General features: G+C 47.1%; 2 protein-coding genes across 2 annotated transcripts in view; one reads left to right on the top strand and one right to left on the bottom strand.

Moving 5' to 3' along the window:
• The window catches only part of NEU2 (neuraminidase 2), a 51451-nt gene that overhangs the window by 1625 nt on the left and 35950 nt on the right, over positions 1 to 13876 (top strand). The window contains exons 2-6 of the mRNA XM_087738595.1: positions 403 to 1168; positions 1509 to 1602; positions 6511 to 6622; positions 8015 to 8256; positions 12272 to 12476. The gene's annotated coding sequence lies outside the window, so the exon portion shown is untranslated. The remainder of the gene's footprint in view (positions 1 to 402; positions 1169 to 1508; positions 1603 to 6510; positions 6623 to 8014; positions 8257 to 12271; positions 12477 to 13876) is intronic.
• The window catches only part of NGEF (neuronal guanine nucleotide exchange factor), a 53068-nt gene that overhangs the window by 17058 nt on the left and 22134 nt on the right, over positions 1 to 13876 (bottom strand). The window contains exons 5-7 of the mRNA XM_087738592.1: positions 10875 to 11063; positions 10652 to 10767; positions 5633 to 5907 (exon numbers count right to left, since the gene is read on the bottom strand). Coding sequence (XP_087594718.1) covers positions 5633 to 5907; positions 10652 to 10767; positions 10875 to 11063 — 580 coding nt within the window. The remainder of the gene's footprint in view (positions 1 to 5632; positions 5908 to 10651; positions 10768 to 10874; positions 11064 to 13876) is intronic.

The raw sequence follows: 13876 nt of genomic DNA, 5'->3' as shown, positions 1-13876 counted from the left end.
TTGTTTTTTTAAGAAATTATTTAAAATTCTCTGCTGATCAGTTTTTGACCTTTTCCTGGAACTGAGGTACAGAGACCCGGGTTATATTCTTGATACTGTGCTGCAGTCCAAGATCTGGAAGGATGGGCACAGCAAGGCGGGACTGTTACTCAATCCAGAGCTGCTAAAATATCAGTTGTAGTGACGTTTCAGCTCCTTGCAGGGTTGGTAGCCTAGGAAATATTCCCAGTGGGCAGTTAAGTCAAACAGGTGGTCCTTTCGTGCACCAGAGAAGGAGGCTATGCCTCCACAGCCCCCAGAAGGGAGACAGAGCAAAGGGTGTGGGTAGAAATGAACGTACTTGGTCAGTGTATGTGGAACAGCTGGTGTTTAAGGAATAAGACAATGTTTTATTTTTTTCAGGGCCAGAGTCCCATTGAGAAAAGTGGAGGAGTATCAGCTCGGCTTCTCCCAACAGCTTCACCAGGGCACCTGGTGAACCTGCGACAGAACCTCTCTCTCTCTCTGCATGACTGGCTAGGTCCTAAATGCACCTCTTACAGCTTTAACTGTAGATTTTATTTGATAAATGAGAGGAGAAGTGGAAATAGGTAAAGATACAACAAAGAATAAGACAGGACATGCTGGGACAGCCTGTCCCTTCCAGATATCCTGGGGATTGATACCACCAGTCATTTTGCACTGCAGCTTTCCAGGCACTCCAAGCCAGGACTTTTTTCTTCCAGGTTTGATTGCAGAATGGCCACGAGAGCCAAAATCAAGACATGCCACTCTACCACAGCCTTTAACCCTCAGGCAACTTGCTTCATCTAGAAGGTTGCTTCCTCATCTGCAGAAGCCCCTCTGCCTATGTTTGGAGAAATTAATTTGTGTGTGTTTGCTCTTCACCATAGTGGGGGGTGCTAGACCCGCATGGACATGTGCGGAGTGCAAGCCATACTAAAGAAATAATGAAATCCATAGTGAAAATATCAATGCACAGGGTTCTGATCTAAAGGAGATGCTAGGAAAGTAAAGAACATCTCCACTGATCAGGACAAGCTTCTGGAAGTGTTCACAGCATGTGCAAGGCACAAGTTTCTTAATTTACTTTGGAGATCCACCTGGTCCTCTGCAAACCCGAAGTACCTACTCCAAGCAGCCCAGACTGCCATTTGCCTTTTGAATGGTAAGTATGAGCTGCAAACCTCCTAAACTGGCACCAAACATCCAACCATGTGATGCGATGATGTGTTTTCTGTGGAATAACTGAACTTTGCTAGCTCTAAGCAGTCACTATAAAAAAAGAGTATGAGCTTCTGGTCTCAGAACTGCAAAAATAGCTAGAAAAAATTTTGAACTAAATGTCAATTAATGTAATATTATCTTCCTGAGTCTACAAATAGTCTGAAACTATCTCTTGGAAACATGACCAACACTGTTCCATCAGTCCTCTGGGTCGTTAACCATGAAATCTCATAGTCATGTAAAAGCTATACTAATCATTTTCATTACATATGTTTTGGCAGAGAAACTGAGAAAGGAAGAGAGAACTGAAGCCTAAGGAAGAAGGAAATGTAGAAGATAAAAAAGGAAAAAAATTAAGAGTCACCAAAGACAAGAGTAAGTACAAGCTAAGTTCCTATTGAGACAATACAGTGTTTTATTGCATGGATTGGAAATATCTGTTCCCAATGGCCCTGCTCTTCATGTAAACCACGAGGTAAGAAGGAGAATTCTGGTCTAGTCTAGGAGGGATGTTGTTCTGATCCGATGCCATGGCATTGGCTGTGACCAGCTCTCAGACCTGGTTGCCTTCACAGGGCCAGTCTGACCTCCACCTGCTAGAAGTGCAGTAAGTCCAGCACGAGAGCTCTCTGGAGGTTTGAAATCTAAGGTTTGCTCCAACAAGGAAAGGAGATTAAAAATTTTTTGTCTGGACATTTTTGTGAAAATGGATCAAGAGAGAAAGACTGCCTACCTGTCGAACACGCTCTTCCACACAGAGGCCATGCCACCAGTGTGCACAACCAGGTTCAAGTCCATCATCTTTTGCTTGAGCAAAGAATATTTTCAGAGCAGCAGCTCTCTGATTTAAATTTACACCATGACACATGGTGCAGATTAGTCTCTCTCTGCGACTTTTTCTAACACCAAAGTGACCTGAATCCAAATAATCCCCAGCAAAAACTTTATCAAAGCTCACACATCTCAGCAAAAATGGTTCAGTTCAAAGACTGAGAATACTTTGCTAAACTATTTTTACTAGTAAATTGTTTTGGGTGAGTTCCACTCAGCTTGGAATCTCCTAAAACACAGAAGATGAACATGGTGTAGGAAAATCAATACACTTAGCAAGCAGAAAAGGACAAAATGAAGAAACTATACAGTAAATAAAACAAGGACAAACTGAAAGGCAGAGAACTGAACTGGGAAAGAGGAATAAACCGGAGCCACTCCACAAAAAGGCCATACGAAAATCTAATTTAAGGTTTATGCTGAAAGAAGTTTCACTGATTAAATGTTGTTTCTTCTAATCTCTGGATCACTACCTCTTCAGAGCCTAGTACCTCAGCGACAGAATTTGTTTTAACCTAAATCACATGTAATACAGGGAGTCTGTTTTCTCTCTAGTCACTTGTTCCTTCTGCTACATACATGTTGCCTGTCATTTCCTCCACGTTGACTCCATGTCAGAACCCAAACAGCACTTCTTTTGGCTTGTTCGTCTTGCATCATTACATTTTCTAGATAGTTAAAAGAAAGCCCTTGGTGATTCATGTTTTGCTGTGTTTCATGCTCAACAGATGTCTGGATAATTAAAACTACCCTATCAATGACCTAGTCATTTCTGATAATATTCCAGTAGCACATAATTTTCGTATTTCCCTGACCTCTGTGGTCTGTAACATGTCTTTTGCTTTTTCTTTTGGTCTTCCTTTTTCTGCATTTGCACCCACATTTTTTGTGACGCTTCCAGTTGTTGTTTTACATCTTGCTACTCCCACGTTTGCTTCAGATGAAAAAGGCTGGTGTGGCAGAGGCCATCACTGTCTGAATTCTGTTTGAATTCCCAGGGCTAATGGGCCATGCTGCAACATTTTTTTTGCTGAAATTGCTGGGGGGTAGATGTGGTTTTTGGGTTTTTTTGGCTTTTTTTTTTTTTTCCTTCCTGAAAGTCCATTTTCTGGCTCATTTGTTCCAATGGGGACAATGACAAATTGCCTTCCATGATACTTTTCAAGCATCCATTGCTCTTCCAGACAAGTTTCTTGTTTTGATACTTGAAAAACACATGGCCTGTTTTTTATCTTGTATTAATAACCTGCTTACACATTTTCCATCATTGCCAATAACGAAGACCAGATTCCTCTTCCTGCTCGTCTCTTTCATTTTGCAGATTACTGCAGATGAGCAACTTTTTCCTCTGACTGTTTATGCCCTGCTCCATCACAGCTATAGTGGCGTTCCCTTCCTCAGCTATGAACAGGAGTGTTTGCTTCAACTTTCTTTCCGTTTGTGTATTGGTATTCCTCCCTGTGGTCTAAATAATACTCTTGTTCTACCTTTCCTGGCTGAAGAGCTGCAAGCTCTTCTAGTCCCTGTGTTTACCACAGCTTTGAAGATAAAATGGGTCAGAAAGGTACAATTTTGTCCTTAAGACATTTACTCCAGAATTTCTGCTGCCCTGTACCTCAGGTATATTCCTCCAATTTTCCTTCATGAAGCTGAACACTTTACATTCACTTAATGAAGCCCTCATGTACAGCTCACACTCCCAATTCATATCCAGCGTGAGTACAGTTCCAGCACTGCAGGAGCAAGCAGTGCTTGCTTAAAGCAAGGCTGAATTCAACATCATCTCTTTAATTGCCTTAGTGATTTCTTCAGCCCCCCTTATTTTCTGTCCTTGACTCTCCTCACAAAGCAAATTCTCCACTTTATCTATTCAATGTTCAGCCAATTTCACAGCTTTCTGGCTTTAAGCAATTTTATAATCTCTTACTGTGCTAATCCCAGAACAAACAGGAAGAAAATATCAGCTCTGATAAACTAACATCAGGGGAAAGCACAGCACTTCTTTAAGGCAGCACTGTCCCATCTCCATCTGCTTTATTTCTCTTGTTATTTAAGCAGAGAGAAGGAAATTCAGCACACATGTTGGGGTGCAGCAGCACAGCGATTTTTCCCTTAAAACACCTACAGGTAATGAACGTAACTCAACAGAAATGGCAGGTTTTGAAATCTATAATGCAAACTTTTAAGCGAATGTTTCTCTGTAAAAGACTCTTCATTTTGAAGCAGAAAGAAAAAGAAAAGCTTGTAATTTTTCAGATGCCAGATTGTGTTTGCAATGCTGGCAGTTAGAAGTACCGTGTTTTGCCAGGTAAACAGAACAAATCTGATATGGCAATAACCAGTGCAGAAGAAGAACATGGAAAAGCAACAGATCATTTTAGGGACCTTCAGCCATAACCCTGACACTCTAACAGCCTATGCTTGCCAGCGCAAGCTACCCTGTATAAACACCGGTCCCTTCCACAAAGGGTGTAAGTAACGCAGACCTCCCATCACAGCCCTGCAGTTCACAAGATGAGCCTCTCCAGGGTAACAGTGAAGTTACAGCCTTGGCCAGGAGCAGGGCGGCACTGTATACACAAGGGATTCATAAACGTTGATTGTGCAAATCCAGGTAAACTTAGGAGAAACGGCTCACACCCTGAGATGTTCTTCAGCACTTTGGGTACAATCTCATGAGCCAGGCTGAACAGATACACTGCCACAACAGTCTCACCAGAAGCAATCCTGGTGCAGGACTCCCAGGATCAAGCCTTTGAAGACCCATTGCTCGTATTAGAATGCACGCCACACCCTAAGCAAGGCTTGTTTGTCTCCACTGCTGGCTACAAATGCAGTGCTACGCATTGACAAAGAGCACTCACGCTCCCCACGCTATCCAAAATAGCAACCAGTTGTAAATTGTTGTGTGACTGATGTTTTCATTAATTGCAGCAGCTACCACCACCTGCTCCTTTCACTGTTTGATGCAGCCCTATAAATTAACAGCATATGACTCTTAAACAGTGATGTCACTGCACTGTATGGCTAAAATGCAAATATACCTGTCATTATTTGTTACTGTTTTGCATAAGACTCCAAGTAACAACATTTAAAAATAAGGAAGCATATCAATCTCCATCTTTTCCCTTTCCATTAATGCCATCATATTTAAAACAGATTACAATTAACGGCTGAATTCTTCTAAGATTTCTGGTGTAAAGTATGTATCCTGCTGGTAACTTCAGAAGAGGATTAATGTGCACTGGGCACCAAAAGCTCTATTGCAAGAGGCTCTTCATTATCCCTCCCTTCCGTCGTAAACTGCTCCTAACACTGAATCAGAAAAGGGAAAATAAGTTCTTTTTTGCTACAGAAATGTCCAGCAGCAATAGCATATAGAACAACATCTGTAGTTTCAAAAAAAGAGTGAGTGGTGCTAACCAGTGCAACACAGAAAAGTACTCAGCAGGGCAAGGCTTGTCTGTGACTGCTATGAAGCTTTTAATTTTTAAATCTTGATCATTTGACTTAATTCACTCTCACTCTTTTAAGCAGCAACCCAGTTAAGAAACACTCCACCTTCCCCCATTACCTCCTGCAGCTTGATCTCATCTGGCTGGAGGATGCTGAGGACCCCGCTGCTCCGGATCTCAGGAAGATCCTGCCATAAGTTGAACCTGGAGTTGGAGTTCCTCAGCAAACTGATTTGTGGTGGAGCTTTGCTTTCGGTTGTACTTGTAGGTTCTGCTTCAGATGGGGTTTCCTCGCTGGGTGAACTCTCCTCAGGGTCTGTCTGCGAATCCTGCAGTCGTCTGGTTTCAATCTCCTGGCGTGTAGATTTATCTCGATATTCCTGATACAAGAGCCCTAGGAAGCAACATTAACAGGTCTGAGAGGTTACAGATGAACAAAAGAGTAAAAATGTATTGTGGGAAAGGGTATTTGTTTTGCATCAGTACACCTCAGCAGAGGTGAGAGAGATCCCTTCTGTGCTGAGCGAAAAAGCCAATTACGGCATTCCTATTTCAGCCAGAAGTGGAAACTATAAATGGAAGGGCATTTCTAAATCTAAAGTGCTGTCAACAATCTGCTCCCACAAAACATTTAGTAACACAGTCAGATGAATCCATAATCAATCGGAAGACATAAAAGAAGTGGTTTGTTATTTGCCAGGCTTTTAAATGTTTCTCTTAAACCTTGATTTCCTCTGCAATATTATTATGTTACAAGTTATATAGATTGGTAGGTATGTGTAAGTGTATGTCTGGAAAAGTAATACTGCATATATTGAGACTACTTTAAAGGAGCAATTTGATGGCCATGAAAATCCTTAAGGAGGAAACACTGAGCTGCTGTTAAGGCACTGGACAGGTGAAACACTGGGAAAACAAGCTACAGTTACTAGTTTGTTTTGGTATTGGTGGTTAGCCTTGGACATGTTGCTTAATTTCCTTCTGTTTTCCTTCTCAGTTTCTATGATGAATGAAGATATGAAATTAACATTGAAAAGGTACCTGAATGCCACAGCACTAAGGAAAAAGCTTTGAATTCACACCATCTTGCGGCACATCAATCATATGAGGTGTCTACTGAGTTTCAATTACTAACTTCAGGAGCAGACAAAATTGCATAGAATTTGCCCCCACCCCTGATTTCAACTGACAGCACAAAAGATGTAGGAATCCTGAAATTCCTTGTCCATCTTTAGAAGATCCTTTACCTCTCCTAGGGCTTTCTAACTGTCCCATTTCTCTTTCTGAGCCATCTGTAGGACCTAGAATATTAATTGCTTGAATATAAAATGTAATTTAGAAGGTAGGAAATGACAAGAGAGCATGAGCCTGCTCTGAGTCACTCTCCTCACTTACTCAAATTGAAGGAGTGCAATTTACATTATCTCCCTTGGTTTATACTTGAATTGCAAAGTGTAACATGAATGAATAAAGAGAAAAGTCCTTGATGTTAAAAAAAAACCCAACTACATAATTTATTTTGTCTGAATCATTAGGGGTTAAAATCTATCTGGTCACATGCATTCACAATATTGGATCTCAGAAGCAGATTCCATGTGTAATAAGGTGAGAGACAACTGGGTCAGGAGTTTGTCTAGGGAGGGCAGAAACGTAGATGTTACTTCCTATTAAATCTCTGGGACAGTTTTCACGAGGCTCTGTACCAGCCACTGTTAAAACTGTATCAGAAATATGCTGGAAAAAGCGCAGGCACAAGGACAGCGTTACCGCGGTCTGCGAGTGTATCCTGTTATCTGTTCTCCCTGGAAAGACGTTCAACACTGGATTAAAATAGCATTAAGGGTAGCTGTGCCTAGGAAACCATACAGTCTTCTGTTAGCTTCCTACACGATAACTGAAGAGAGACTTCCCCTGAAGTTTTGCATGCTGCTGCTGCTACTTACATAATTTCTCTCTGCGTCAACTAGGCTTATATGGCTTTCCTCAGCATTTCGGCCTGTTATTCAGCATCAGTGAGGGTGCCGCAGATGTAGTGGGGTGGAAAGGCTCCTTCAGCAATGGAGCAGAGAGCCCCTGCTCTCAGGGGTACCGATCTGTAAGCTCAGCCTGTGCTTGAAGGCTCTGGTGCGGCAGGGCACTGGGTACTTTCTGCCCCACCAAACTGTGCACCAGAGAGCAGGACAGGCTGGGAAGTAACACCCTGCAGCAGTATGGGCAGTGCTTGACTCAAGGGAAAACACGCTGGGAAACTTGAAGCATAATCTAGCTATTTTACTCATATTAGAGATAATTATACTTGCAGCTTTTGATTGTACAGCCATGTTGTGCTGGTGGGTCCGCCCTGCAAGTCAGAGGCAATTAAGGATATTTTGTGTAAGGGGGGTCTAGTGTCCCTTGTGCAGATCTGGAGAGCAGCCCTTTAAAAAAGATCCTCAAGACAAATTTTCCCCTTGCTTTTAAAGAAACAAAATCCAGACAATGAAACTTGATTTTGTTTCCAGGTTCCCTGTCTGACCAACCGAACAGATAAGACCTATGGAGCCTTCGGTGGCAGGCAAAGGCAAATATGGACATGGGGAGATCTGATTGACTAAAGGCATCTACCACCAGAACTCGTTTGCAAATGACAGCAAGGTAACTCATTATAAGGAGGGAGATGAGGAGAGACTGGCTGAAGCTCTACCACAGACAGCAACATGGGGAGGAAGCAGAAAGGTGATACCAGAAGAAAGCCAAAAGACAGGTAGATATTTAGGCAGAAGAAGGGTAGGAAGAAACAAAGAGGGTTGTGCTTAGCAAGAATAAAAGATATCCTCGCTATCTTGGTGTAAAAGGTCCATCCATATGTCAGTAAAGAGGTTACAATGCGTAGAGCAAAGGCTTAGATGAGAAAGAGAGGGAGAGAAGCCATGTAAAAGCCTACTCTAGATGAAGCAGGAGATGGCCATGGCACAGGACGGGTGGCGTAACAGATGCAAGGTCAGGGAACAGGGGTTTGATATGTTGAAAGGAGAGCAATACATCTGGGAACTGACTGAATGTGTAGAAAGAAGCTGAGATCAGTAGTTGAATGTGACTCAGAAGATACAATGATTTAGTAAATGCTTACATTTAGTAAGTGAACAAGTACAAAATGTCAGAGACCTGTAGGAGCTCTGTTCATTGCTTAATGTCCCAACTGTCCCTACTGTGACCTGGCTAAAGGTTAACCATGGTCAGAGCATGGGTTTGGTGTTGCCTGTTGACTTAAGTGGTTAAGGCTGATCTTCCTAAGGGGTGTTTACATAGTTTGTATAGTACATAATAGACTTTTCCCTTTCTGTTTATTCCATTTAATTTTGCTGTCACAGTCTCTCTTCCCAGCTCTCTCAAAAACTGGGAGGGGAATTGAAAAACTAGTTACTAATTGTGGAAAATGCTCGCCTTAGAGAATTCACAGTGCTCCTAAAGTATACGTTATTACATTGAAAGCTATGTAAAATCCCAGGAGGTCCAGAGACGTTTTCTCTGAAATTCTCTGCTCCAGTTTCAGGCAAAAAGTCCATTAATGCCACAAAGGCAAAAGAGAGGGAAGGGAGCGAGTGTGCTCCAGCCATTTGAAATGACCTCTCTGTTGGGGATTAGCGTAGCATCTCTGGTTGTCAGAACCCTGTCTCCTCCATCAAGGTGCAACAGACCTACTTCCAGTTACACCGACGCGTGCAGAACTATCGCGCGGCTTCCCTGTGATATAGAGCACATAAAAATATATATGAATATAGCAACTGGGTTGCTTTGAAGTCCTGCTGGTTTTAGTATTTTTATCACGCCTCTTAGCGGCACAGTCCCAGTAAACTGACAACGTATTGACACATCTGCCTTGGGAGATTAGTACCTACACAGCCAAAAGCAAGTTAACGGATCTGGCAACATCCATGCAAATTGTTCACTACTTTCCTCCAGAAGGCCCCAAACTCGGCTGTTTTGTCTGACAGACGCTGGCAGGCTGCTGGTTTGACACCAGCCTCATTCCCCAGCGCTGTCCCTGTGGCATCAGGCGTTCCACGAATCATCCCTGCCTGCCACGACCTGACACCAAACTGCAGCCACTCTCCTCTCCCAACGACAGCGTGAGAAGCCTCCTCGTTCCTGCCAAGGAGGTTCACCTTGCTGCTCATGAGAGTTATCTTTCCAATTTTCCCATGCAAAGTGCTACATTCCTGCCCTCTAGATTCAAGTATCTGGCAGTTTAATTTCCTGAAATTGAACAGAACTCTTTAAAAATAAAGCTTCTCTATTTCCACCATAAAACCTGCCTCTGGATGGGGGTTAACTTTGCAGTTGCCCAAATCTCTCTGAGGAATGTCACAATTCAGATGTGGGAAACCAAGAAACAAGCTGTGAAGGTCCTCTCCACATCCCACAGAAAAAATTTCAGAAGTACCACAAGAGCAAAACAGTCCTCTCCTCCACAGCCACCCAGATAACCTCAACTCTGCCTTTACAAAGAGACCACAAATGATAAAATAACTTAGTCCTCCTTGCAAATGCTACACTGTGACAAATACACGCTGACCCCGGTGCATACAGCTAACATCTAACAGGATAGTTGACCCAGTACTTTAGTCATACGCCTTTCTGAGCATGCGAAATCAGAGTTGGCTGTAGCCTTAACGATTAACTGCTTCGTAATCACAAGAATTAATCGTTATTTATGAACGGAGGTAAAGCTGCTCAGCGATAGCATTAAATCTCCTGCCAGGCAGCGTGCAAACCTGATGCCCCTAAAGACAGCAAAAAGCCACCGCTAAAGCCATGGTTATTACGCTTTACACCAACAGCGAGAGGTCTTGCCAGCAAGGACAGAGAGCGGGGTTCCCGCAACACCCTGCCTGAGGCTCCCGCCCGCCGTGTACCGCTTGGGCTTAGACCTGGGTTTCGTTCGCCAAACGCTGCTGGTTTGGGGGGGCTTGGGGGGACGGGAGACGGCGGCTCGGCTCGGGCGAGGGGCCCGGCCCGCCGCGGCGGCACCTGTAGGGGCTGCTGTGCTGCCGCGAGTGCGGGCAACGGGGAAAGCGGCGAAGTTGTGGGAGAGCGCGGCCCCCGGACGCCCCGGCCCGATCCCGCCGGGGGCACCGAGGCGGGGGACGGGTCCTTACCGATGTGCTCGATGAGGTTCCTCCAGGAGTCGGCCGTCATGGGGTGGGCGGGCGGCGGCGCCTCGGCGGTGGCGGTGGCGGCGGCGGGGCTCTCCTCAGCGGCCGCGGGGGGCTCCCTGTGGGAGGCGGAGGCACCCTCAGCCGCGGCGGCGGGGCGCCCCCCTCCGCCCCCGGGCGCGGCCCGTGGCACCCCCCGCCCCAGTACCCACCCGCCCCCGCTCACCTGCCGGGCTGTCCCGCCGAGCCGTCCTGGTCGAGGGCGCAGGCGGCGCTGAGCGCCGCGGCCAGCAGCTCCATGGCCGGCGGCGGCAGGCGGCTGCCGAGCAGCTCCGGCGGCGGCAGCGGCGGCAGCGGCGCGGGGCTGGGGGAGCCCGGGCGGTTGCCACGGTAACGGGGGTAGGAAGGCAGCAGCCTGCGCGGGAGGGAGAGGGGAGCTGCGGCCGCCCCCGGGGCGCCCCCGCAGCCCCCCGAGACGCTCCGAGCCCCCAGACCCCCTCAGAAGCTCCCCTCGGACCCCCGTCAGGCGTCCCCGGGGGCTCTCCCCCCAGATCCCCTCAGAGCCCTCCCAAACCTCCTCAGAACCCCCTCGGGCTCTCCCCCCGAAACCCCCGCAGAGCCCCCTCAGAGCCTCCTCTCAGACCCCCCCTCAGGCATCCCCACAGATTCTCCCCACAGAGACCCCTCAAAACCCGCTCAGAGCCTCCCCTCGGGCTCCCAGAAGCCCCTCAGAGCCCCGCAGCCCCTCTCCGTGTTCCCACATCTCCTCCGAGGCCCCACAGAGCTCTGCCGGCTCCCCGCGGAGCCCCCTCAGCCCTCCCCAAATCCCTCCCGAGACGCCTCGGAGCTCGTTATAGAGTTCCCCAACCCCGCTCCCTCAGAGCCCCCCGCAGCCCCTTCGGAGCCTCCAAACTCAGCCCTCAGAGCTCCCACCCGACCCCTGAGTCCCCCCGCAGCCCCTCGGAGCCCCCCGCAGACCCTCTCAGAGCCTCCAAAATCCTTTCCGAGCCCCCACAGACCCCTCAGGTTCCCACCTCCCACACTCCCCTCTCAGAGTCCCCGACCCCCTGCAGCCCCCCACCCCGTGCCCGGCACCCCTGCCCGCAGAGACCTCCGCAGCCCCCCAGCTCCCCTCCAGCGCTCCAGCACAGGTCCCTCCTCCGCCGGGAGGCTGACTCCCTCCTCCCTAAGGGCCCCCCCAAAAGGCAGCAATCCCTGCCCCAGGGGCCCCCCACCTTCACAGGCACCCCTACCTCCATCCCCCCTGCTCTCCTGCAGAGAGGCTCCTTCCTCAGATGCAGGGAAGCCCCTTCTCCATCCCCTCCCTCCCTCCCCAGCAAGGCACCCTCCCACAGCAAGCACCCACACACCCCATCCCACCCCGTGCATCAGCCCGGGCCCCAGCCCCTCTCCTCCATGCACAGCCACCCCACAGCGGGAGGGGTCCTGCCCTGGCACTGACGTCTCCTCCCGCAGACCCGGGCCATAACGCTGCCCCCCATCCCCTGCACCTCTCTGCCTATGTGCGGCTGGTGCCGGCTTTGAGGGAAAAAAGGGGGTGGGAGAGGGGGGCTCTCCTGAACTGCTTCCAGATCTGGTGCATATGGTGCGTTTCTTCTCCAGGCATGAAACCCTGAGATGGAGGAGCGTAACTGGGAAACTCAGCCTAATCCCTCCCGCCGGGAACTGCACCCCTGATTACCCCACAGGATTGACCGCTATCTTCCTCTCCTCCTCCGGCAGGGCTTTGCACCCGCTGGGTCATTTCCCCCGTCTCCCCTTCCTTAGCATCGCTACTTCCATAAGGATATATTGTCTCGTTTAGGCAGTAAGTATCTCAGTACTCAGTGATCTATATCTGTCTTCGTTCAGGTAATTGTTTTTCCGCCTCAGGGATAAATCCTCTTGAGCTCCAGAGTACGGTTACACCCTCGGATCGGTTTGAGTGCTTGCGGACAGGTTGGGTGCAGCTCTTCCCTACATGTTAGTAACCCCCAGCAAAAAAACGTCATCTGCACCACATTGCAATTGAGGAGTTAACAGTCAGAAAACGCTCAGCTATTCCTCGCGTTCGCTTTCTCCCTGTTGCATAAATAACTGTGTTTTTTTTTTTCTGTACGTGATAACGTAATTTATGCAACAACATAAAATTCGTGTGTTGGTCTGTATGTGTAAAATGGTTTCCTTCTTATCATTTTTATATTGTATTTGCTAAATGATACATCAGGATAGCTTCCAGTCAGCACATGACTATACATTCAGAAAAACTCCCTCAGCTTATGTGAACTAGATCTCGATCTGGCACACTGGAGAGCTTGGTCCTTAAGTCATTAAGAGGCAAAATGGGAGAGAAAAACAGCTAGAAATGTCGGTGGAGGGATTTGAGAACTCACTGTCGGTACAGTCCAGGTCCAGTCTCGCACTGGGAGGTCAGAAGGACCAGACAACGCATAGGAAAAATTAGGGTGAGAGCTGGAGCCTGTTTTGCACTTAGAGAGGAGGAGAGCCTGACAGCTGGGGCTGTACAGGGGGAGATTGTCATGGGGTGGATGGTCAGTATGGTATGAAAGCGGGTTATTAGCCATGTAACACTGGGGCTACAGGGTTTGGGAGACAGGTGAGGGGGCAGCCAAAACCTGGTAGAAGGGATAAAGTGGCAGAGACTATCTGAAGCTCTGGCTAATGACTGACGTTTTGGTGGCTTGCCACCAGGGCAAGAATATTGTCAAGGGTTCTAGTAAGTGGGTGGGATGCTAAAAAGCTTCTTTCTCAGAAAAGGGGAGGGAGGACATTAAGTGTACTGAGCCTCTTTGTTATCTTGAATTCTGGAAAAGCAGAGATGCTGTTTACTGTTTTCTAAAGGGAAGGACCAAGAGCAGTGGGGAGTTCTCCCAGGTTTGCAAAGGGAAGTCAGTGCATAAGCTCTAACTGACACTGCTAGAGTGAATATATATCTAAATACAACTTTTGGGTGTATCTACTAAAAAAAAAAATCTTTCAGAAACATGCATTAAGAGTTTAATAGATTCTAACCCCTCACATTGCTTCACTCCCAAGGGTTAAATGTGTTGCAAATTGAAATTTCTTTTTAGAAAAAGCGTCTGGGTCATGGTATGAAAAACATTCAAAAATAGAAAGCATCTTTTCAGGATCCCATAACTGTCTGGTAATTTGATCCTGCCTGTCTTCCTTTATCCTTCAAATTTTCCAAAAGAATTTCACTTTTGA

Source organism: Nipponia nippon, unplaced genomic scaffold (assembly GCF_047370975.1).
Source record: "Nipponia nippon isolate SJK-2023a ecotype South Korea unplaced genomic scaffold, ASM4737097v1 scaffold_7, whole genome shotgun sequence".
Taxonomy (NCBI): Eukaryota; Metazoa; Chordata; class Aves; order Pelecaniformes; family Threskiornithidae; genus Nipponia; species Nipponia nippon.
Note: the sequence above shows the minus strand (reverse complement) of the source record. Positions and strands in the feature narration are given on the sequence as shown.